This window comes from Gymnodraco acuticeps, unplaced genomic scaffold (assembly GCF_902827175.1).
Source record: "Gymnodraco acuticeps unplaced genomic scaffold, fGymAcu1.1, whole genome shotgun sequence".
Taxonomy (NCBI): domain Eukaryota; kingdom Metazoa; phylum Chordata; class Actinopteri; order Perciformes; family Bathydraconidae; genus Gymnodraco; species Gymnodraco acuticeps.
Window position 1 is genome coordinate 1,371,761 of NW_022990693.1, and position 26,898 is coordinate 1,398,658.

At 42.0% G+C, this 26,898-nt stretch overlaps 1 protein-coding gene across 1 annotated transcript in view; it reads left to right on the forward strand.

The window, feature by feature from the left end:
* Window positions 1-1,578: 1,578 nt before the first annotated feature.
* Window positions 1,579-26,898, forward strand: part of galnt17 (polypeptide N-acetylgalactosaminyltransferase 17) — a 58,383-nt gene continuing 33,063 nt past the window's right edge. Inside the window, 3 exon segments of the mRNA XM_034230576.1 lie at window positions 1,579-2,587; window positions 8,843-9,026; window positions 10,308-10,474. Of these exon segments, the coding sequence (XP_034086467.1) occupies window positions 2,341-2,587; window positions 8,843-9,026; window positions 10,308-10,474 (598 nt within the window). The 5' untranslated portion in view covers window positions 1,579-2,340.

Consider the following 26,898-nt stretch of genomic DNA (forward strand, 5'->3'; position numbering starts at 1 on the left):
ATGTATCCCAAAATAATTAAAGACAATAAATCAAATAAGTCGAGATATACTACTATTTCTGACCGCTGAAGCCCTAAACAATTACATTTTTAAACCTTAGAACATATTGTCATCCATGCCCGCACACTTGGTACGGTCCAATTGAGTACAGTGTTAACTGATTGAGCCTCTACTTAAAGGGGACCTATCATGCAAAAGGCACTTTTGTACATGAATATGTGTCCCCGGTGTGTCAGGGAACTCACCAAGTGTCAGAAAACACAACCCTCTCTCTTTTCCTCCATACCCAAATCTCTAAAAACGGGGCTGCAACGGATCTGATAGACTGATACAGATTTGAAAAATCTCTGACATCAGGAACGAGGAGCTCCGCCTATATGGCCAACTCTCCACCTATCAAGGGAATGAGAGGTTGGGCCACTGCCGGCCATTGCCACTCGAAAGCGCTGGAGACGCTGTAGTATATATGCCAGGCCTGTAAGTGGCGCTGTAGTCTGCCACAAAAGCAGCGAAGAAGACTTCCCTTGCATGGTTTCCATGGTTGCCCTTCTGTTTATTCTCCGCTGTGGCTCTTTTTCTCCCTCCACGAGGCAAGCGTTTGCTCCCGCTGCTGTAATTCAATGCAATCCCTCCCTCGCTGTAATTCTCTCCGGTTAGTCCGCCAGCAGATGACAAACACCCACCTCTCCGCCTCTTCCAATGGACGAGGGGACCGTGCGGCAGAGTTTCAGTTAGATTTTTTTTCGCCGGTCAACATGTCCGTTAAAGTTTCAATCTTCCGGACAAAATTAGAAAAGTGCCGGCTTCTTTGTTATTTATTGAGTTTTAAAACAAATGAATAATGACTCTATAATCAAATAATAATAAAACACAGAGGACGGAGATAAAATCAGTATCTAGATATCCCTGCCCTAATGCAAAAGTAACTGGTAACTGAATATGTGTCACCGCTTGATGTCTATGTCTGGACTGCTGCGTAAAAAGGAGGGTTTCTGCCCCATTACTTCTCTTCTTCTATAAGAATAAAACACGGAGGACGGAGATCTCTTTTTCTCCCCCTCTTCTGACAGCCCAGCAGCCCCCTCTCCTGCAGGGGGGCGTGGTCAACTGCAGCTCATTTTCCATTAAAGCTCACGTCACAGAATCAGCCCCCTGCAAAAACAGGGCTGGAAAGAGCAAATAGAGCGAAATGAGGCATGGCTAAAATGCAGGATCTGTTATAGGTATGGCCCTACAATATATTGTTCAAATATAGCATGATAGGTCCACTTTAATGCAGCAGTTATCTGTTGTTCTTTTGGAACTCCGGAACTGTGAACAAGAGGGTAAGCAGGTTACTGTGGCACACTGGAAAGCATGTTATGATTTAAAAATAAAACTGTCTTGAATAAAATAATGATTTATTATTTTACAAATGCCCAGCAAAAAGTGTGCCTTTTACCATGTTCCTTATGCAAACAGTGACGACGTCTTGGTCACAGAACCAAAGTGAAATATTTAAATACCACCTTATAGTAGCCCTGGCAGTGAGCACCCCTGACCTGCTGTTATAGAACGTCCCCGGATCCACTCCACGTTTTCTGTTTTTTCCCTGCGTCCTCATTAAACGCGGAACTGTAGAATCAGAGGAAATAACAGGCACAACAAACACGAAGGGCGTGTAGATTAACAGGAAAGCGCTGGTATGTGCTGAGGAATGAGGAGAACATGTGAAGGAAAGCGAGGAATTAGGACGGAGCCTGTTCATTTTCTGCACTATTGCTGCGTTTCTGGAGCATCCGCAGCTCTAACGGAGGATGCTGCTCCTCCGTCCGCTGCTTTAATCTGTGCAGTCCCCTCGGCTGCCTCTCCCGGTGCATCCTGCAGCGGGTGACAGGTGCAGCATGATGCGCGGACAGGAAGGTTTTCCCTGAGCAAGGATTTCTCTGCCTCCTCCAGTACGCATCACCACTGACTCCTGTTAGCCGCAAAGCAGGGGGAAACACTGGAGCATCTCTCCACTGCTTAATTATTTACCAGAATCTGTTCCTGAACATCAGCTGTGTCTTTGTTTTACACCCTCCTGTACATGATCTTAAACCCGGGATTGAAGTGGCGTTGATACGGACTGATGGCCAGGCGTCCCGCATTTCCTCAGCAGGGGGATGCACCCTAAAATAACCCCGGTGCCAAATGTTAAGCGCGCACATTCATTTATGGTGCATATATTATTTACATTTGTTTTCACTATTTTATGCCGAATTATCCCTGCAGCTTTTAGCGCATCGCAAACCGAGGGAGCCCTGAATCTGTGACACGGATCTCCGGAACCCCCCCTCCACCTGTCCCCCGGACTTTTTGATGGCTTATGTGTTCCGGAGATGGAGGGTGTTACTGGTGCTGAACGTGCTCACCGTGGCCGGGTTCATCACTTTCTGGGCCAAGTGCAACACCCGCAGCAGCGTCCCGACCGCCGCCGGCCCGGAGGCTGCTGCGGACGGGAGGAGGGCCCCGGGGAACGGGACCTCGCTGGGGCCCGGCATCAGCCATGAGGTGCTGCTGAAAAGGCTCAGCTCTCTGGAGGATGTGGTGTACCGGCAATTAAACGGTAACCTTAATATTAATGTTGTCCTTGGCTCACATTTCTAAATGTTTCCATGTCGCGATAAGAGGTTAACCACCAAAACAACATGGATAGTTTCACACTACACAACACATTCTCATTGTCAAGTATAGCCTATAGTTCATCAATTAGATTAACGTAATATTCTCGCTTTGAACTAACCTAAAACAATCACTCAAATATGTTAGCATGATACACTTAAAGTCAATTAATTAATTTCAATTTTGTTTTGTTTTCTTGTTGAATTATTCACAAGAAAAATGTATATTCACTAGTTTAACTAAATGCTGGGTGTTTTATTTAAACTTGAGCTTCTGGTGTCATTACGTGCTTCCATTAAACATCTGAAATTATTTCAAAACAGAAAATACATATATTCCTCTCTTAACTAAAGTCATTCTACATGTTTGACTTTTTTGACTGAAAATTCAAAGGTGGGGTAGGTAAGTTTGAGAAACCGGCTCGAGATACACTTTTTGTTATATTCCATGGAATGCTCTTAACATCCCGATAGCAATGAATATCTGAAGTGCTTTGACAAAAAATCCATTAAAAAATGTCATCTGTGGAAGCCGTAGTACTGTAAAAAGCACGACCAATCATCTGAGCCGGTCCGGCTAAAATAACTGGATGGCCTACCTGCCTGTCAGCCTTCCATCTGTGCACAAACAATTGGTTTGTGTGTGTTGGAGGAGGGGCTCTGTAAGGAAGTGGCAGATTTTTTCCGGCTATGTATTTTCAAATGCTAGCGCACTCAAGCTGGTTTCTCCAAAATTACCTACCCAAACCTTTAAGTTTAATTTTGTGTACATAAAGTCTATTGAACCTAAATGCCCAAATGATCATTAACACATGGGATAATGAGTTGGAATTAGGTTGGCTTTGAAGGTAACCCATTTTGGTGATATATGAACAGTCAAACCAGGACAAAAGCAGCACAGCTGACGGGAAGACAACACAAAGGTTACACTGAAATAACATGTCAACCTGGTTTTTCCTCAAGGGGTCTACAAGAGTTCTCCCCCTCGGGCCCTGACATGAAGGCCCAATTCCAAACCACACCCTACCCACTCTCAGCTAAATTAGGCTCCCTTCTTTCAGGTGGAGGGTGTAAAAACAGCATCTCTTGGATTAAAAATATCCAAATAAAACCCACAAATCTTTTATGGCATATATTTTTTGTAAACATATTTTAGTTTTAAAATCTGATGTTTATAAGCTGCTTAGTTTTTGCAAAAGTCAGTTTAAATATACACAACTTTTATCATTTTCTAGACATGAGTAAATGATCCTAAGTTTAAACAAATACGAGGTAACTCTGTATGAAGGTATTAAATGGCTCTTGTTGTGCAGTTTATCAATGAATGTTTCCACGGAACTGTTTGTACACAGCGTGTTCCATGACGGACACACACAGCGTTGGTCGGTCAGGTAGTGAAGCAGGTGAAGTCAGGTGATGCAGATTCTCTGTTGGAGGGCTTGATAACCCACTCCCCTTCCACACTCATTGGTTTGGAACAGCACTTAATGTGGCGAACCTGCCGTGCGAATGCGCAAATAGAGGGGTAGTGTGAAGGGGGCGGTCTGGAATTGGGCCGAAAATGTCATACTGCAGAAGTAATGATATTTGTCCAACTTCTCACAGTACAAAGCAGATATCTGCTTTGACTCTTTTAGCATGTGTGATGAAATTGTCTGCTAAAATAGTCAACCTTGGTTTAATGTGGATGAGGCAAATGGATTTATCTTCCTTTTTTGCATTGAAAAAAATTAGAGGGTGTATAACATTTCTGAAAAGGATAATATTTTGCCTTTTTTCCCAAGAGATGTTTGTTTTCAATTGACTAAAGTAAAATCCCCTATATGCATATAACTTTCAAAACCTCTTTTTTTATTATCCTTAAGTATTGTAGCTAATGTTTTCCTGAAGAGCATCCTTCCTTTAGCGGGGAGATCAAGGTCGAAAGCAGAGCAGCTTTTCGGGATGCCGTGCCTTCAGCAGGATGTTTGCCAACAGGCATGATCACAACTTATCACGTTGAACGATAGTCACTTTAATCACTTCCACCCACAAATACACTTAGTCACACTAGGAAGAATCATATTAATCCCTTATTTGAAACGGTAGCACGTTTGAAGCTAGCAGAATTCAGCCTAGAAATGGAAATGTTTTTCTCTTTAATCTTTAAAGAAAATGAGTTTTCAACACTGAATATGGGAACTACTGACCTTAGTAAAAGTTAAAAATAGCAATATGCCTATTTTACACATTGCACAGTAGCTACAGTGTGGATATGGGAATTGATATGAACTCTTATTTGTTACGGTCAAAGTATGAAAGTAAGGAAGCTCAGTTTATTAAATGTTTGCTTTGTTCCCAACAGGAAGTAAACCTGATTAAATAATTGGGTTCTACAGGCTCAAACTATAAATTCTCCTGAAAAACACATTTTGAATCAGAATATTAAACATTGAAATTGAGTAAGTTTGAAAATATATATAAATATTATACAGTACAATTTGATTCCAATGTACTTTATCTAAATGTTAAAAACTGGAGACTGAAGAGGTTTTTCACATACTGGCAATATGTACTTACCTTTAGAGAACAGAGATATTCATGTACAAACAGAACAGCAGAAACATTTTAACACAAATCAAGCAGAACATTTACGGTTCTCTTTAATCAGCTACGCTGCAGACTCTTCCAGAAGCTCCATCAGGCGGGAGGACGGCTTCCGTCTAACTTCAACGTGGTGCTGTTTAACAGACATGTCAATTATTGTAGCGAACACACATAACTGTAAGTACAGAAAGAAATTGGAAACAAAGATTATGCCTTAAAGGGGACCTATCATGCAAAATGCACTTTGTGATGTATTTTATACATAAATACGTGTCCCCGGTGCGTCGGGGAACTCACGCAGCGTCAGAAAATAAAACCCTCTCTCTTTTCCTCCGTACCCACATCTTTTAAAAACGGGTGAACAACGAGCGGATACAGATTCCATCCGAACTGACGTCAAATCGGCAGCGGACCCACAGAAAGTTGCTATCAGGAAAAATGCCTGACGTGTTTTGGACGTAATCTCGTCTTTGTCTACATTAGCAAGCCTCGCTAACACTCAGAGCTAACCTGTACTGGAGAGCACATGTGTTTAAAAAGCAGGAAATAAAAAAAGGAACTCACCTTGTGATAAACCTGCAAGAGAAAAAGCATTTGAGCTCCATACTGTTTCAGAAATAATCCTTGACGTGGTTTAAACAGGATGGCGTTTTATCACAACCAAATTTAACTTTATCTCCGGTAGAATTCTGATCAGGCATTAGCTCCGCCTCCTCTTCGTTTCTTTTTTTCAAGCTAAGCCCCCAAGATCCGCGTTTCTCTAACAGGGCTTCAAAAGAGGGGTTTGAGCAGTATGATACCTCATTCACACCAACGCAACTCCGGTTCAAGCTCCGTGCTAGAGCTTTTCAGGTTCAGAACCGTTTCTTCGGTTTAGCTCCAGCTCTTTTCACACCGCCCAGAGTCCGACTGGTGCTGCGTCATTGCGTCATCGTTTGCGTCATGACGTAACTGTTTGCGTGCCTGCTTCATAAAGCCAAACCGCGCGGAAACCCCTCACAGCTCACACCGACAACAACAACAATGGCCGATTGTGTTGAAGAAACTTTACCAACTACCAACTTTACAGTCACAGTTACATGCTACATTCAAAACTGCTTTACAATCGTAATCATCAACTTCAACGACGATTCCGATTCCCCCTGCCCCCGCCTCGACGTAAGCGTGGCGTATGCGGTGCTTTTGCTCTAGCCGGACAATGTTTTGGTGCTTGAAACGAACTGGTTTCCGGAGCTAAGAGGCTGCTCCGCTGCGGTGTGAACAGGAAAACCCAGTACTTTTCAAGCTCCAGCTCCGAACCGGCCCTGAAACACCATTGGTGTGAATGAGGTATGAGCAGTGGCGACTTGTCATTAGGGGCACAGCCCCACCTAGTGTCAGCAGAAAGTATTAAAAATAATGATTACAAGAAAATGCAAAAAAGAAATAATAAAAAATATAAAATATATTTTAAGATCATGTTTAATCATCTGATTTGTCTGTACATTGCTGTTTTAGTCTATGTTCTTCTAATTAGTGTCTACAGTGTGTGCCTATTGAGCTGTTCAGAGCCATGTGGGACAAAACCCGATCATGCCCCTCCCTCTCACTGTCTAAGTGAACGGTGACTGTAAAAACTACACTGCGCATGCTCAGAGTATTTTCCTATTTAATGTGTGTGGCAATTTTTTTTAATGACCATAGGGGCACTGAGCTGCCAGCCCCACCATACATCTCACATAATTCAGAGCTGATTGGCAGTAAGTACGTGTGCCGCGAAAAGTGTGGTGTGTGAAGAGGAGACGAGAGAGCTGCAGTGACGCATCCTAAAACCCGGAAGTAAGCTGCGCACGGGTTCCCTCCACAAAAAAGCAATGAGATTTCTCCATAGGATTTTAGAAAATAGCTCAAAATAAGATCTGTGGGAAACAAACCTGTTAGATAAATGCACGTTTTGTTCAGCCGGATAATATCCACATGTCTACCCTACTTTTATCATTTTCAAATCATAAATCTATCGATTAGATTTATGATTCGACTTTTTAAACTACAAGAAGATAAGGAGGACTTTTACAAAAAAGTAATAGAGATTTTTGTCCAGAAGGATAGGCAAATGGACTTCATCTTCAAGTCAAGGTAAGACCGCAGTTTTATTGAAAATGGGATCTTACTGAGAGAACAATTCAATATTTACATGATAAAATTACATTTTTTGGGTATCCTTTTGTTGAACTGTCTGTTTCAAATTAATCGAAGCATCAGACTAAAAAAGCTTTTGAAAATAATATTGTATTTTGATTTAGGTCAAAATATAATATTTGTAAACCTGAAGAGTCAGTGCCAGTGCCTCACCAGCCATGAACCTCACTGCAGAAGCTTATATATAGACATCTAAGTTTGTTGTGCCCCACCACTTTTGTATATATAAAAACTCCACTGAGTATGAGGGATGGCTACAATGGGTGAACTGTTTGGTATTTTGAAAAAAAACCTTCACAGACATGTCTTGTATAGGTATGGCCCTACAATATATGTTTAAAATATAGCATGATAGGTCCACTTTAACTTCAATTTAACCCGCTACAGAAGGAGGCACCAACAGTTCAACTTCCCAGTAGTCTTCCTGGATCGCCCCTCCCCTTCTTTGTCCATGGCAGTGAACGTGGCATACCCTTTTTTTAGGAATCTGGTGTCGCTATCTGTCTCAGTGTACACAGGAAATAAAAGCACACATGTGCATCACACACAGTCGGATGCATGTGAGTGAACTGACTTGACTTCCACAGTAAAGGAAAACTCAGTTTGGCGACACACTGCTTTACTACCGAGCAGCATTTGAAAATGTAACGCGAACACCACCAACAAAAAAACTCTTCTGAACTACTAGTGCGGTGCCTCGGTGCCACATGTTTTATTCAAAACTGTGAATTTCGCCAGCTGTTAACTAATTTGAAGCAACTACTAAACCACAAAGTATTACATGTTGTGTGTGCTTCGTCCATGACAGCAGGCTAAATTAGCTAGCACGCTAACTTGCTAAATTGCTAAGCTGAAACACTGACGTTAGCTAATGTTTGTTTGATATCCACATTAAGCTGACAAGCTAACGGGGATATACAGAGTTAATAAAGTACAAACATATTCATATTAGACGAGGGTCCATGCTGGAACCGTCTGCTTTTTTTCAAATGTCTTTACTGTGCGCAAACTCCTCTGACATGACGTCAGAGGAGTTGGTGTCAGTGAGCGTCGCCCACCTTTACTCACATTGCCCAGGTACATTTTACTAGCTTTTCACAGGTTGTAGGTCAACACATTATTTTAGTTAACATTTACTTGGTGCCATGATTTAAATGTACTTATCAAAATGAAGATACAAAATAAATCGTTTTTATCAGTGTACCTGTACATGGAAGGTTTTCTATGTGAATCTGGGCCACTACTTGTCATAATGTGAATTCAGCTCAAATGTTCACGTGTTTGGACAGCCACTGTCGACATCCTGTATGTTCATGTGAGGCTGAGCTGTGATGAGGAAGCGATCAGCTGTGAGCCACAGAGAGCATTACTAACAGAGTGACTCAGCCCGACTAAAGGATCCTGACATGTAATCTCCTCTCGTTTGCTTCCCCCAGGTCTGTCCAAGTCTCTGGGCCTGATAGAGGGCTTCGGGGGTCGAGGTAAGGGCGGCCTCCCCGCGACGCTGGCCCCCGCTGAGGAGAGCGACGCCAAATACCTTTGGGAGAAGTATGGCTATAACGCATACCTGAGTGAAAGGATCTCCCTGGACCGGAACATACCGGATTTCCGGCCTGCCAAGTGAGTAGATGTCAAGTAGATGCACGTTAAATTACACTTTTAAGGTTGTTTCACAACAATAACATAAATTAGAGGAAGTCAAGGACATATTTCAGTTTTAGGTCTGAAATACACACATGCATAAATAAACACATACATTTTTTACAGAGCAGTGTCAGAGCAAAGTCAAGTGTGGCTGCTGATGGCCCATTCCACACTTCCTTTCCTCTACTTCTGGGGCCCTTGCTTGGGCCATACTCATCTTCGAACATTGCCTTGATTGTGATCATTACTACACATTTAGAACGTTTTCTGATGCCAAATGGGCCAGTGGCGTGGAGTGATAAGACTTATAGACCCTTCCAACTCCTTGCTTAGAGTACACCAATGTTCAAACTCAACCTTCATATTAAGCTCAACTGCACATCGTCATCGTGGCACCTTGCACTACGGTCTTTCAGCATGTTTGGTTACCCATGACTGTTCTGAGGTTTGAGTCAGATACCAGTGTCCCTCACCAGGAGTTCTGTGAAGATTATTTTGAATCCTTGAAAGGTTTCGTAGGATGAGATCTAAAATGGAAACATTAGCTTTTAAATCCAGACCGCCAATGAATTAAATGTTTACTGAGATATGGGATCAGAGGTCGCGTTAACTGAATATTTTCCGTCTATGACGGATTTTTTTTAACAATGACGGAAAAATCTGAAAGCAGTCCGTCATTTTGACAGATTAGAACAAACTCGGAACAGCGCCAAAGTTTCCCCGCAGCGAGGCTCCGGTGTTATGCTCTCCCCCCCTCCCCCACCCCCGTTGACAGTTCACGACCGTGCTCTTTTTATTTTGCTTTATCAACAACAAATACATCTATGTGCATTTGTCAATATTAATCAAGTATTGGTTACTTAAATACTGGGTACAATACTGATCCACATCAAATCAGCATATCATTTGATGTCTATGTAAAAAATTAGCTATGAGTTATATTTGCTTTCTAAATGTAGCGAAGTCGAGGTATATGCAGCATAAAATTGAAATTTGCAATGAAGGTACAAGTATCTGAAAATGGTACTTAAGAAATGTACTTGAGTTGATCTCCTTACTTACAGATTCCACCACTGGAAATAAGATAATATATATTACACAGATAAATATAAACCAATGGAAGTAGGTTGTTTCTTCTCCAACTCTTGCAGCTCAACCCTCCTCACCCTGGAGGCTGAGTGGAGTGTGCCGAGCTTCACTGGCATGGAAAGGTTTTTCTGAACAGATGGTGATCTGTGTTTGCGTGTCTTTGTGCAGATGCAGAAAGGCCAACTTCCCAAGAGATCTCCCCCAGATCTCCCTCATTTTCATCTTCATCAACGAGGCTCTGTCGGTGATCCTGCGCTCAGTGCACTCAGCTGTCAATCACACGCCGGCTCACCTGCTCAAAGAAATCATCCTGGTGGATGACAACAGCGATGACGGTCAGTGGAAATGTTTCTATCCCAAGAGCCAGCAGTGTGGCTTTTAATCGTTCTGATTATATCTGTTAGTTTAATCTGTAAGGAAAATACAGTATGTGCTAGAAGAGGCAGACGGGGAGATTTCAACACAACAGGAGTGGGAAATAAAGCTCCCAGCATGCCTTTTGGTTTCAAACATGGCCAGCACCAGTCAGAATCAGAATGCTTTATTTATCCTTGGGGAAATTGGGGTTTGTGACGGCTGCTTAATTTCAGATAGAGATAAAATAAAAAATAAATACAAATGTAATAGAACTATTTATATAAAGTCAGTTCATTTAGAATATACAAGATCAAATGAAACAAAGATATTTTAATAAACATTAGAAGTAAAATCAAACCCATCCCCCGCTCCCCCCAAATGTTTCCAAGTTTTGTTAGCATTGCTTTTCCTTTATATCTGACGTCTAGCCACAGATTTAGCAACAGATTCAGATCTTCAGGGAATGAGCTTTACATTTAAATATTGAGATCTATTAAATTGTAGTGCGCATATAATCCCATGCTGTTCACAGCCTCCCTGCTAACAAGGCAAGGCAAGGCAAGTTTATTTATATAGCACTTTTCAACACAAGGCAATTCAAAGTGCTTTACAAAAAATGAAAGAGATTAAGAAAATGGCATTTAAAATCAGTCATTAAAAAGAAAAGCTAATAAAATAAACATTAAAAGAAAAAATACATGGAAAAAAGTTACAGTGCAGTAAATTAAACATTAAAAGAAAAAAGTACATGGATCAAAGTTACAGTGCAGTCTAAGATATGAATAGTTCAATTAAAAGCAGCGACAAAAAGAAAAGTCTTCAGCCTGGATTTAAAAGTAGTCAGAGTTGCAGCGGACCTGCAGGTTTCTGGGAGTTTGTTCCAGATATTTGGAGCATAATAACTGAACGCTGCTTTACCATGTTTAGTTCTGACTCTGGGGACAGAAAGCTGACCAGTCCCTGAAGACCTGAGAGATCTGGATGGTTCATAATTTAGCAGGAGGTCAGAAATGTATTTTGGGCCTAAACCATTCAGTGCTTTATAAACCAGCAGCAGTATTTTGAAATCTATTCTTTGACACACAGGAAGCCAGTGTAAAGACTTCAGAACAGGAGTGATGTGATCCACTTTCTTAGTGTTAGTGAGGACTAGAGCAGCAGCGTTCTGAATTAGCTGCAGCTTTCTAATAGATTTTTTAGTGAGACCTGTGAAGACACCATTGCAGTAGTCGAGTCTACTGAAGATAAAAGCATGGACAAGTTTTTCCAAATCCTGCTGTGACATTAGTCTTTTAATCCTAGATATATTCTTTAGGTGATAGTAGGCTGATTTAGTAACAGTTTTAATGTGACTGTTGAAACTCAGGTCAGAGTCCATGACTACACCTAGATTTCTGGCTTTATCTGTTGTTTTGAACATTGCAGACTGAAGCTAAGCGCTAACTTTTATACGTTCTGACTTGGCTCCAAAAACCATTACCTCAGTTTTATCTTTGTTTAATTGGAGAAAGTTCTGACACATCCAGTCATTGATTTGTTCAATGCACTTACTCAGTGTTTGAATTGGAGCATAGTCTCCTGGTGAAATTGTTACGTACATTTGTGTGTCATCTGCATAGCTATGGTAACTTATTTTGTTGTTTTTCATTATCTGAGCCAGTGGTAGCATGTAGATGTTAAAGAGAAGAGGCCCCAAGATGGAGCCTTGAGGAACCCCACATGTCATATTTGTCAACTCAGATGTGTATTTACCTATAGAAACAAAGTTGTTTCTGTCCTTTAAGTAGGATTCAAACCAATTTAGAACTGTTTCCAAAAGTACCACCCAGTTCTCCAGTCGGTCTAGTAATATGTTGTGGTCAACAGTGTCAAACGCAGCACTGAGATCTAATAATACTAACACTGAAGTTCTGCCACTGTCTGTGTTTAAGTGGATGTCATTAAAGACCTTTACAAGAGCAGTCTCAGTGCTGTGGTTTGGACGAAAGCCTGACTGGAACACATCGAAACAGTTATTTAAATGCAAGAAATTACTCAACTGTTTAAAACAACTTTTTCAATGATTTTACCTAGAAATGGGAGGTTTGATATGGGCCTGTAATTGTTCATTACTGAAGCATCTAGATTATTCTTTTTTAAGAGCGGTTTAATGACTGCAGTTTTCAGGGCCTGTGGAAAATTACCTGAGTGAAGAGATTTGTTTACTATATGAAGTAGATCTGAGGCCATGCAAGGCAAAACATCTTTGAAAAATCCTGTTGGAATAATATCAAGGCAGCAAGAGGAGGATTTCAGAAGTTGAATAATGTCCTCTACGTTTTTATCATTAATCTGATGGAATTGTGTCATGATGTCTGAATTGATGTTAAGTGGAGATAGGGACAACACATTTGCTGTTCCTGATGCAGAGGCACTGACTGCTTGTCTGATTTTCTGAATTTTGTCAGTGAAAAAGGAGGCAAAATCATTGCACGCCCTGGTGGATATAAATTCAGAGGCTACTGACACTAGGGGGTTAGTTAGTCTGTCGACGGTAGCAAACAAGACACGTGCGTTGTTTTTGTTTTTGGTAATGATGTCAGAGAAGAACGATTGTCGTGCGTTTTTCAATTCCAAATGATAAAGGCCAAGTCTCTCTTTATAGATTTCAAAGTGAACCTGGAGATTTGTTTTTCGCCACCTGCGTTCAGCTTTTCGACATTCTCTTTTTTCTGTTTTCACGGTCATGGCCTTTCTCCATGGAGATATTTTCTTGCCAGACACTTCCTTTACCTTAGTTGGAGCAATGGCATCTATAACATTTTTAATTTTTGAATTAAAATGATCTACTAGCTCATTTACTGAGATGTTGGCAGGGGCAAGTGTGGAAGAGAAATTCTGAGTAAACATTTCCCTAGTATTTTCAGTTAAATATCGCTTTGTGGTTACCTCTTTTTGAACATTTTTGTGAACAGAAATAGAGCTCTCAAAGAAAACACAGGAATGGTCAGAGAGTGCAACATCAGTCACCACAACCTTAGAGATATTCAGACCTTTTGAGATAATTAAGTCCAGAGTGTGCCCCTTATTGTGCGTGGGCTCTGTCACATGCTGAGTCAGTCCATAGCTATCAAGAACACAAAACAGTTCTTTAGCCCCTCTGTCCTGGGGGTTGTCAACATGGATGTTAAAATCACCAACAATGACTAGACGGTCAAAGTCAATACACACTATAGACAGCAGTTCAGTAAAGTCATCAAAAAAGCTTGCACAGTATTTGGGTGGTCTATAGATATTTAGGAACAGAGCTCGAGAGGAGCATTTCAGCTGAAGGGCCACATATTCAAAAGAATCAAAGTTTCCATACGATGTCTTCCTGCATTGAAGGGAATCATTGAACAGAATAGCAACTCCACCCCCTTTCTTATGCATTCTTTCCTGACTCATAAAACTAAAGTTGGGAGGGGTTGATTCGATAAGAACAGCTGCACTGTTATTTTGTTCAATCCAAGTTTCTGTTAAAAACATAAAATCGAGATTGTGCTCAGTGATAAAATCATTGATTAAAAATGTTTTTCCTGCCAAAGACCTGACATTTAATAAAGCTAGTTTAAGTTTGTTAAACACACTATCAGTCATGTTTTTTGTAACAAGCTGTGGCTGACATGGAATCACTGCTAAATTAGATAAACTCACACAAACGTTTGAGCGCTTCCTGTTTCTATGATTCACCGCTCTTAATCTATTACCTATCAACACAGATATCGGCAAAGCTACTGGCAGGCAGGGCCCCGACATGTCCTGGAAAGAGTTGAGAGTGCCATACGCCCTTGAGCCTGGACCCATCACATATCAGTAAAAGTTTGTTGTGTTTTGTACACACACATCCTTATCAGGCTTCGGAGACTGCAGATGCCCCCTCGAAGGGAGGGGAGGTGGTCGACGTAGGCACGGTGATGGAGACGGGCGAGATGGTGCGGGGGTAGAGGACATGCTGCCAGGGGGGGAGGTGGTTGACGTAGGCGCGGTTATGAGGACGGGGGAGATGGTGCGCGTCTCTGCAGTGATTTTGGTGGGCGTCGTTGAGGAGCGGGGTTAAAGGACATGGTGCCAGCCCTGCGTATCGCCTTCGTTTGGTCTTTGAACTCCAGGAAGGAATCGGTGCCAACCCTCTGTATCTCCTTTGTGTGTTCAACGATCTCCAGGAGGGTGGGCGAGGGTGAAAGGGTGAACGGAGTATCCTCAAAGGCGTTGACAGGGGGGGGGGGGGGGGGACGGGCAGTGGGGACTCCTCCATGTGTCTCATAGGTCTCCCATAATCAGAACATTCCTCAGGCGGGTGCAGTGATAATTCTTCAGGGTTTTCTGCGTGATGTGTTGTGTCTTTCTCCTGTTTTGATTCCTCTTGCCGCTTGTCCTTGGCAGAGGGAACAGATTGATGACGCAGGCAGTTGAATATGTTAGAGATAAACAATTTCACTCCTGACTTGTTCAGGCAAACTCTATTTGCCTTGAAAAGATGTCTGCGATCCCATAAAAAGTTAAAATTGTCAATAAAATGAACAGAATGGTCAGTACAGGCCGTTGAAAGCCAGGTGTTCAGTGCAAACAATCTGCTGAATCTCTCCACTCCTCTTTTGACTGGCGGTAGAGGGCCACTGATGAACACATCTGCATTTAGAGAGCTGGCAGTTTCCAACAAACATTTAAAGTCTTCTTTCAACACTTCTGACTGTTGTTTCACAACATCATTTGTTCCAATGTGCAGTATCACATTCTTCACAGTCGGATGTTCAGCCCCAATATGCAGGATCTTCTCAGCCAAGTCAGAGACCACATCCTTGGGAAAACAGAGTACTTTGGTGTTGTTCTTATTACACAGACCTTTTACATCTCTTACAGCAGAGTCACCCACAATCAGAGTTTCAGGCCCAGTTGTTAGCTTTCCCTCTAGCCTTTTACTTTTAGAGTAGCTATTGGTCCTTACCCTGCTGTGTGAAGAGGACAGGTTATCCAGGTCATCAGATCTCCGGTTCTCGGTCAGCGGAGCGTATCTGTTCTGGATTGGCACACTTGGTGGTTTAGGAGGATTGTTTGTAATTCTCCCTTTAGCAGCTGTCCACTGCTGTTTCCTAGTATGAATAGGGGTTGAAGAGGCGCTCTTCCTGGGTGATAACAATGCAGGCCAGCCGGTCGCATCACAGATTTCGGAGCTCTGGGCTCTGCCTGTTATCCGTCCTCCCAAATCCCATGGAAATGATTTACTCTTAGGCTTTGCACCCAGAGAATTCCAGGGAGGACTACCACTTGTAGATTTATTACCCGGTACACAGCCCTCCTGTTCCTTGGAATCCTTGTAGCTGTTAACTAGCTGTGAGTTAGCATACCCTTCTCCATTATTTTGTAACACTGGTAAAGTCGTGTCATTCCCACGACATAGTCCATTCACTTCCACGTTAACTTCCAACCGTTGCATTTTCATTTCCAACACAGCCATCTTCTGTATAAGTTTCTGGAAGTCATCTGTAGAGAACGGAGGCATTTTGCTACCAACTAGCTAAATAGCATGCAGTAGACTACCAGGCTTTAGCTGTTGCTAGGCCACGCTATTGTAAGACTGACGTCGTCGTAAAAATGTTGAAATATGGCTGAAACCCTCCGTCTATTTACGAAGATGAACTGTCCCAGTGATAAGTTAATGTCCAGGAGCCGCTGCTCGAAGTTTTCAGAGAATAAGAATAGGAAAATCAGCATAAAAAGTAAGCAGAGGCAGGAGCAAGTAGAAAAGTGTCTGCACTGTAAGAAAGATAAGCAGCTTTAACAGCATGTGGTCTCTTCCAAGAGGCCATTTCCCTTACCACAACAGACACAACCACTCAGCCTTTTTTGGAAATGAACGCGCAAAGACGTCAACACAATCTAATCGGTGGCTTAAAAGGAGTAGATTGCCATTTTGGGAGAAATACTTATTTTTCTTGCCAAGAGTTAAATAAGATCGATTCCACTCTCGATTCCGTCTTTACGGTCAACGTGCAAAAAAAGAAAGAAGAGATCTGCTGCTTCAGGCTGTCACAGAGACGATAAAAAACATATAAAATGGGACCCGGCCAGACAATACATGTGTGTCTGTGGGATACACTTCTAAATCATGGTGCTAATGAGGCTAACGTCAATCGTTGAGGTATATTGTTGGAATGTTACAAGTCAAAGTAGTATATGTAGGTGCTACCAGTGGCGGCTTGTGGAAAATATTTTAGGTGGGGCTGTGGAAATGGTGACCAAACAATACTAGGGGAGTCCGGGGGGATGCTCCCCCGTAAAACATATTGAGAAAAGACCCCTTAAATGATGACTTCTGGTGATGTTAGAGGGGGGGGGGGGAGGACAAATTGAGGCTTAAATATATGAGAAGACTGATCAATACCTCCATAATCTTCAGTGTGGTTAGCTATGAATCTTCCAAAACTTCCAAACACCTTGTCCTGGACATAGTTTCTACAGTATAAACTGTGCAACAGTACAGTAGGCCCACACAAACTGCAGAACACCGGGGCTTTGGGAACACTCAAAATTACTTAAAATGATTTAATTCCCATTTAACCTGTTAAGGGGCTTTTTCCCCCCGTTTTTTTTCTCACGAAACTGTGTCTCAGGGCTTCTTAAAATGTAATAAACTATTCATGTGTCCTACTCTTTTAACGGGAAGAAACTCAGCTAACTGATGATATGAACCATGTTTACCGAAACAAAACACAAGTCTCACAAGAAGCGTCTAAATAAGCCCTGAGCGGAAAAATGCTAACGCACTCTAGGTATAAATCAATCAATATACTTATCGGATATGCACAAACAAGCTTAGCTAACAAGCTGAGATTCCACAGATTCTAGAAATATAAGTATCATCACTGAGCGATCAGAACTCGCGACAGGGGAAGCAAATACAGACATCACACAACGTAGCTTTAGGTAGCAAAACACGGAGATATGCTCACCTTTTGCTGGTAATCTGATCAAAAATGAGAAAATATCGGCTGAAGGTTAATCCATAGATTAATCCAATGTGTCTGTCACTTTAAAAAAATTATTGATAATCCATAATTCCATTTTTATGTCAAAAACTGAGTTTTCACATTAGCTGCTAATGATAGCTTCCAGAGTGTATGACAGCTTCCTGTTTTGTCTCCTTGGATACGAGTCCAAACAACTCACAGACCGGGCGCTGACGTAGGCGCCCTGTGACCATCAGATTTGATGACGCTGATTGGCTGAAATTATGTTTCGGCGCCATAGTTTAAAGATAGCAACAGTTGGCTTCTGCTGCACTCTCATCAGGCCATGCAGGAAACATGTGACTTATCAGTAACTTTCAGTGATGCAAATTAGTCGCTTTTCGGCGCCTCCCGCTTTTTTAACGCTGATTTGGGTGACTTGTGTAATTCGTGGAGAACCGAAGAGTTTTCGTTTGGGGGGGGGGGGGGGGGTCAGTCAGTCCGACCGACCGTCAGTCTGACTGACGGACAACTTCTCACTTCAAAAGAGAAGAATAAATCTAGACCGCAAAATAATTGAACAAGCGAGTGCCTGTTTTTCCTGGCCAAGGACAGGTTCCTTGAACACAACACGAGCGTAACGTGTCTTCACGTGGTATATGTCTCGTCTGAAAGGAGTGTAGTACGAGGTGTGACTTGTGCGAAAGAACAGATAACTAAGCTGACTGAGCGGAGAACTAACGTGTCAACGTGCGCCAACGCCTCCATCAATTTTGAATGGGTTGACATAGAATACAGGCGACATCACGGCGACCAATCATAGGTGCGCTCAAAGTACGCGCTCACGTGGCGGCGGCGTAGCTTAGAAAGCGCTATCTTAGATATGCGTGTTGATAACGTACGTGTGGATATGCGCGTGAATAACGTACGTGTGGATAACGTACGTCTCGTCTCCGTTAGCATTGCATAGTATCTATCTGGTACGGGGATTAATAAGAGTTGTGTCTAGCAGCTCTCTCTCTCTCTCTCTCGCTCGGGAACAGCTGATCGCTGCACTGCGATCAAAGCTGTCAGAGCTGTCCCTCCCTCCCTCAAGGTGTGTGTGGGTGTGTCTGTGTCTTTATACAGTCTATGGTCTGTGTCTGTGTGTCTCATGTCTGACATGGCCTCTAATAAACACACAGGACTAAAATAATACGTGTTTAATTCAGCCCAGATGCGGTGACTGCAGGCCAAATCTATTAATGCAACTTCAATATATTGAAGTTGTTCAAAGTTGGGCGGTGGTGGCGAAGTCGATAGGGACTTGGCTTGGCAACTGGAAGGTCACCGAGGTGTCCCTGAGCAAGGCACCGTTCCCCACACTGCTGCCCGGGCGCCGTTGAAAATGGCAGCACACTGCTCCTAACACTAGGATGGGTCAAATGCAGAGAAACAATTTCCCCACGAGGGATTAATAAAAGTCCATCTTTTTTTTATACTTCTTTTGCACCGGTGTCGGTACCATATCTGCTCGGGGTACCATATCTGCTCGGGGTACCATATCTGCTCGGGTGTATTTCCGTCGCATCCGTCATCCGTCATATCCGTCATATTGTACGGCAACTCACCGCAACTCACCTCCCTCTGCTCCCAGCGCTCTGCTGCCACACACCGGCCGTCTGCGGAACTGCAGTCGGAGGACCTCGGGACAGCTTGTTATGTGTGGGGTCCTATGGTGGGGTCCCAAAACTGACACGGGAAATAGATTTAAAAGAAATAAATAATAATAATAATAATAATAGGAACAGTGAAATACAATAGAGATTAATACTAATTTAAGTATGACACATTTATGTACTAATTTGTATTTCTTGATCTGTAGCTATTTGTTTGTCAGTAGGCTATATCTCATTTACTTTCCCTATTTATTTATTTTTTCATATTTTTGCATGTATTTATTTACACATTCACTGTTTATACTTATTCCCGCATTTGGACCTTTTTTACATTTATGTACTTGTTCACATAAATAATGTTTCCAATTAAAAAATATATATATTCTGCTTTACTTTAGCCAACACTTTTATAAGGCCACTAGATAATTACGAAATGTGTAGATCGAATACATATCTTTCAGGTTGGTATTTTGTCATTATGTTTAATATTTTATTTACCTTTTAGTATTTGTATATAGTATCTGAACTTTGTAGAGGAGTTGGGAGACACACGACACATCAAATCACATCTACAGATCAAGACGAAGTGAATGGAAGTACTCCCATACTCCTAGCGTGTGAAAATGTTTGTGTGCAAAGTCTCAGAAAATCCCAAAAATAAGCTCATATTTGAATTCCCCATAAAAAACACATCATTCAGTAAAAACAAGGCCCCACTGATCATCTACTCTCTGAGACGATTCCAGGGATGCCTGGCTTGAGTTTCTATCACCAGGGAAAGTGGACAAAAGTGCCCGAGATCAGCCTCTTAATTTACCCAGGGCCTAGTGCTTGGTTTTGGGCATGAAAATTCAGGAACTGAACTTTGGAGACGAGTTGGGGGACACACGACACATCAAATCACATCTACCGATCAAGACGAAGCGAATGGAAGTACTCCCATACTCCTAGCGTGTGAAAAACGTGTGCAAAGTCTCCGAAACCGGAGCAGTGGCTGTGATGCTAGCTTTGCGGCTAGCGGTTAGTTGTTATTTTTTATGTTTGAATGTTAAAAAATAACAATCGACAGTGTAAACATAATTATGTAAATAACCCAATTTGTGTTCTGTGAAACGGAAACGGATTTTACATTGTTTTTGTTACTTTCGTTGCAGTGTCTTAAATGTAATTTAGGTTAACTTCCTGTTTGAAGTTGTTGCTATGGAAACAACATGACGGAGAAAAAAGTAATATATTCTACATATAATAACGGACAAAGTAAAGAATGAAGTGTAGGCTATGCCTGTTTGAAGTTGTTGCTATGAAAACAACATGACGGAGAAAAAGTATAATCTTCTACATATAATAACGGACAAAGTAAAGAATGAAGTGTAGACTATGTTTAAATGTTCGGAATTTGACCATGTATGATGGCCCTCTTTTGCCGTACAATATGACGGATATAACGGATGACGGATGCGACAGAAATACACCCGAGCAGATATGGTACCCCGAGCAGATATGGTACCGACACCGGTATGAGGCGCAGTGAGAACCACGCACCTGTCAGACTAGCGAATGGGCACCTTTGAATTTCAGGAGAATAATGAAGATGTGATTGGTTGTTCCACTCTCCGTTTCTCACGAGACCAGCGCGCTGCTGTTTACATTCGTGTGGACTGGACCGACTGAAACTGACGGCAATGGTGTGTGTGTAACACAAACATTATACATCATTGGATAGTGTTTCTCAAATGAAAGGGGAAAATAATGAAATAAAGTAATGTTTTAAGACTCAGTGCGAGTTATTACTTTCTTCCTTTACTTGGCATTCTTCAAAAATACACAGACATTGCAGCACATCGTTTCACGTCTTTGTACAGCCTTTCTCAGCAGTAGAGTAATATGTAAGTGACAGCTCACTTAAAGGTATACTCAATTCAATTCAATAGCTTTATTAGCATGACCTCAGTTACATATAGTATTGCCAAAGCTCTGTATAGTTGCAACATCTTTACAAAATATATATACAATATACTCCCCCTTGTGGCCAAAGGGGGACACCACTCTTGTCTTCAGATGTATGCTTGAGTGCAGGAAAATGTAGCTCAGTGACTATTTTGTCAACTAAACATAAAACAATACATATTTTAGTAAATGGGACATTATAATCTCCGCACATTAACTCTATATGTGCCTCTGCCATGGGGCCGAAATGAAATGAAATAAAATAAACAATATATAGGGGTTGCTTCTTCTCTGAACTTCTATATACTGCATCCCTCCATATCAAATAAACCATAAACAAATACATAAAGTCGTGTTCACTGCAGCGATCTATTTTACACACAAAACTATGAAAACTTGGTGATATAGAGTGGCGTTTTCTCCTGGAGACCAAGGGAAGACAGGCTTCTCCTGTTTTTTCAGCCTTTGTTATCATTTTGATAATTAAACATATATATTGTTGTTTGTGGATGTTTTTGCGTTCAGGGCATACAAGGGATGTAACATTATTTTAATACCAAAACTATATTGAAATATAGTCTTGCTTGAACAGCAATGTAGCTGTCACATTACTGGGTTATTTGGTGATAACTACTAAAGTAAAGTAACTTCAGCTTCTCAGACGAGAGGGGTGGCGACGAGAGTGTCACATTACTTCTCTCGCGGCATAGTTCACGTCAGGGTAGGCGGCGATCGACACGATTGTCTGCTCAGTTAGTTCGTTCTTTGGCACAAATCACACCTCATAGTGTAGACTAGAGTGCTGACGGAGAGCACCGGAACGCCGCTCCAGCTCTTCAAATATTGCAGTACCCATAAGGAGCCGTACACACCGCAGTGTTTGCGTGGCTGTGTCTTTAGTTGTAAGCACAGTGGCGATCTGTTGTTATTAGCATCTGGTTAGCTAGCTATGCTAACTAATTTAAAGAGCTTTTCTACAACCAGGTGGAAGAGAGCTCTCTCCTGAGAGGCCAAAATAACCTCAGCTCAGTGAGGTTAAGGCACACCTTGATATTATCATTATAGTTATTAATGAGATATTAGAGACTAAATGAAAAACAGGTATTAAATACTATATGACAGTAACAAAAAAGTTGTTAAAAATAACAAGAATAGAGTTTAAAAGGTGAGTGATTTGTAAAATATCCAAAAAGAAGAATCTGCTTACAGTTCTGTTTCATATGGGTGTTGAGAGATGTATCCATAGATCTCTTCATGTTGCTCTCAAAGTGCACCAGATTGATGCTTTTAACTTCAATATTTAAAAAAAAAAATCTTCCCGGGGTTAGGTCCCCCCCACTTAAATCATGTTCACATGGATAGGATACTAAATACATTTGCACACATCTTGTGTCCATATATTTCTGTCACAACCGTGCATGTGCATGCATGTGCGAGTCATGGTGAGATATCTGGATTAAGAGGTTGCTTTTTATTTGCACAGAATGAAAGAAAGGCGAAATTAATGGGCTGTGATTTTATTTTTTTTAAGCAGAGGTTGAGTTCAATCATTTGTACGGCCCTCGGAGGATGTTGTAAAAATTGAAAGGAAAAAGGTTCCCCACCCCTGCTGTAAATAATAATAAAAACCCTTGATTTATAACTTAACATCTCTGTCTCCTATTGATCTGAGTATATTATAAAGAATAGCCAGTTAATTGAAGCATTATAGCACAGGCCTTTGTCAGATGGTATATTACGCTGTTTTTTTTTTCTGCTTCGAATAGTTCTCTCTTTTTTCACCATACATTTGTTTGCATCACTGAACTTTAGACATCGTAACACAATTTTAAACGAGATTTTATTATAGATTATACATTTTACTGATACCAATTATATAATATTTACCTTGTTTATTAAAAATCAAATAAAAACTATATTTTTGAAATATATATATATATTTTTTAATGTGGGAAGAGGGGGGGCGGCGCCCCTAGCGCCCCTATGGGCTGGCCGCCACTGGGTGCTACATTGAAATATATAATGCTGGCAAACCAAGGAAATCCCAGTTTAAGTGATAGCCTGCTACCTGATGGGACATCGATCCCTATTGGTCTTAATTCATCTGATATTGACGCTGTAGTCTGCTTGACATCATGTGTGGACTCCTTATAGATAAAGAAAATGCTTCTTTTTTTTTATCTGACTCGCGAAGACAGTACAATTTGTATTTACCGCGATTCACATGAAAGCAGATATTTTCACCCAATAAGGGGCGTGGCCATGTCGTAGAGGTAAAAACTGGATGGGTTGCTCTCACGGCTCCTGTGGTTCATAACAAAGTAGCATTATTGTTGCTAATCATTAGCATGCTGATTCGTTTCTCCCTGTTGTGTTGCTGTATGAGACAAAGGCATTACAATTATAATATGACTTAATTGTCATTGCAAGGCGATGAGCATCTCCTTGGAAAAAGTCCTGGTCATGTTTTTGAGGAGCGGCATTTGTCGAGGTGACTGATCGTGTCGAATTTCTGCGGGGCAGACAGACAGATAGTGGCGGAGCACCACAATTGGATGTCACAGGCGAGATGTCCCTGTCTTATTTATTGGGCTGGGCCTGCCAAACCTGGCTTTGTGAGATGAGGTGGGGAGAGACGATGGGAAGGGAAGGAGAGCCAGGCAAAGCGAGAAGGAGAGGGGGGGTACAGAAACGAAGAGCAAAGAAACATTTGGGAAATACGGATGAAACTAAAAGATGGAAAAGGTCAAGGAGTGAAAGTGTGAATATGGGCAAAGTGAAAAGGAGGGAAAAGGAAGAAGAGAGAACATGAGATGAAGAGGCATCAGAGAATGGGAGGAGAGGCTGAAAGAGCAAAGCAGGCTATTGAGAGGGAGAGTGGAAGAGACAAATACATGAAAAGGTTCAGAGACAGAGAGGCTTTAAGATGAATGAGGACGGACAGAAAGGAGGGGAGGGAGAGTAAGGAGGTGGGATATCAGGAAGGGGATCAGACGGAACGATACAAATAACAAGGGAATGTGAAGAGAGATAAGATTGGGGAAGCTTCAAAGGATTAGACTTTATTATATTCCTCTTTTTGTCAACAAATCTCTCCAGAAAACCAACAATGTCTAACTTAATCTGTCACTCAGGACTATTTTCCATATGCTGCCTCCTCCACTCACACCCAAGCCCTTTAGTTTTTGTATATGGTTTTATTTTGTATTTAAAAAGGATAAACCATTACCTGAAAGAAATGTGAACTGTTGTTTTGGGGAAATTGGGGACTAGTCTCAGCTGTGAGTCAGGTATTTCAACTTGGGATACTGGTGATCTAGCAACGTAGATTAAGAACAGACTGCTTTTTGCAGATGATGTGGTTCTAATGGCTTCATCGGTCTGTGACCTTCAGCACTCACTGGATCGGTTCGCAACTGAGTGTGAAGCGGCTGGGATGAGGATCAGCACCTCCAAATCTGAGGCCATGGTTCTCAGCAGGAAACCGATGGACTGTCCACTCCAAGTAGGGAATGAGTCCTTACCCCAAGTGAAGGAGTTCAAGTATCTCGGGGTCTTGTTCTCGAGTGAGGGAACAATGGAGCGTGAGATGGGCCGGAGAATCGGAGCAGCGGGAGCGGTACTGCAGTCGCTTTACCGCATCGTTGTGACGAAAAGGGAGCTGAGCCAGAAGGCAAAGCTCTCTGTCTTCCGGGCCGTTTTCGTTCCTACCCTCACCTATGGTCATGAAGGATGGGTCATGACCGAAAGAACGAGATCGCGGATACAAGCGGCCGAGATGGGTTTTCTCCGCAGGGTGGCTGGTGTCTCCCTTAGGGATAAGGTGAGAAGTTCGGTCATCAGGGAGGGACTCGGAGTTGAGCCGCTCCTCCTTCGCGTCGAAAGGAGCCAGTTGAGGTGGTTCGGGCACCTAGTTAGGATGCCACCTGGGCGCCTCCCTAGGGAGGTGTTCCAGGCACGTCCAGCTGGGAAGAGACCAAGGGGTAGACCTAGGACCAGGTGGAGGGATTATATCTCTTCGCTGGCCTGGGAGCGCCTTGGGATCCCCCAGTCAGAGCTGGTTGATGTCGCCAGGGAAAAGAAAGTTTGGGGCTCTCTGCTGGAACTGCTACCCCCGCGACCCGACCACGGATAAGCGGGAGAAGATGGATGGATGGATGCTTCTAACACCAACATAAAAATTCCAAGATTGGGGGGGTTCCTGCGTTGGTTGAGCGGGTGGAAAATGATTCATTGTGTATTCATTTAAGTTGGTCTCAAACCACGTTTAGTTAGCTAACGTCGTCAGAAAGCTGTCTAGTAGTTTATGTAATGTTGCGCTTTAGTCCCTTTTTTAGCATGAGTTAAATCCAGAAACCTAAATACAGAGGGTTGGTTGATTAGTTATTTTGTAATCAATCTGTAAAGCATGAAAGCTTTCCATGATGACTGTTACAGTATAAACATTATGCTTTTGTCAACCAGTGTTGTGCCCAAACGTTTGTTTTAACGGTTACTATAGTAAGAGCAGCCTAAAAACATGTTGTAATTAAACACATTTTTCTTTAAACATTTGGTGCTTAAATAACCATTTTCAGTAGGATCTGGATGGTACACAGTATGTGGGATGTCTCAGTGATACCATACAGTACCGTTGTGATTATGACAGTCATTGCGGTGGGGCCAAGCCGTGAGCAGGGGGTTGAAGAACATTTTGTAGTTCTACAGTTTCCTGTTAGTCATTGGGCCCAGAAATACTTTTTCCCATTGGAAATTGACAACAAAGATATTTATATAAACATCAGAAGTCAAATCAAAATGTCCAATAAATGTTAGAATAAATATAATATTAAAAGTACAAATATGCACGTTATGCTAATATGTAACATGTCTATTACAATATAGTGGTTTTTCAGAATGTATAACATTGAATTGCACAATGTTCAAAGGGATAAAAGACAGGGCTTTCGAAATTTTAATTTCAAAGTCCCCAGATGATCCAGGTATTATCAACTTGAGTCAGGCCTTCATGCACCACTGAAAAACGTTTATAGGAATCAGTGACGTGCGGTGAGGTTCATGGCTGGTGAGGCACTGACTCTTTCAGAGTCAGATTTACAAATATTATATTTTGACCTTAATCGAAATATTCGATTATTTTCAAAAGCTTTTTTAGTCTTATGCTTCAATTCATTTTAAACAGACCGTTCAACAAAAGGATACCCACAATTTAAATATTGGATTGTTCTTTCTTAGTAAGATTCCATTTGCATTACAAAAGTGGTCTTACCTTGACTTGAAGATGAAGTCCATGCTATCCTTCTGGACAACAATCTCTATTACTTTTTTGTAAAAGTCCTCCTTATCTTCCTCTAGTTTCAAAAGTCTAGTTTGTTGTTCGCGTCTACCGTCTCTGCGTAGAATAACAGTAGCAACAAGAACCTGTGGGCTCGCTTGCGCCCCCTTCAGTGCGGCAGAGGTTATGGCTGCCTCCCCTGGTGCTTTTTTCATTGCCGTTGTATGATGAGACCAGCGAGCCTAAATATCATATATACGTGAAATAAGTTATTTAGAGACTATGGATGGCGAGGATAAATGTAATAAAGGGATCTACAAACATTACATTGGTGACATACAGTGAGATGGTGCAGGCATGCGCTTAGTGCCCGCTTTCCAGCCAGTTTCTGTGGGGTGACGCATTCTGAGGTGAGGCAGAGTTCATCTGTGCCTCACCTCACCCCACAGTAACTGGCTTGAGCGCGCTCACAAAATAAGTGCCCGCGCTAAATTAGTGCCCGCGCTCCAGCCAGTTACTGTGGGCTTACGAGAGGAAGAGCTCGTCCCTGCCTC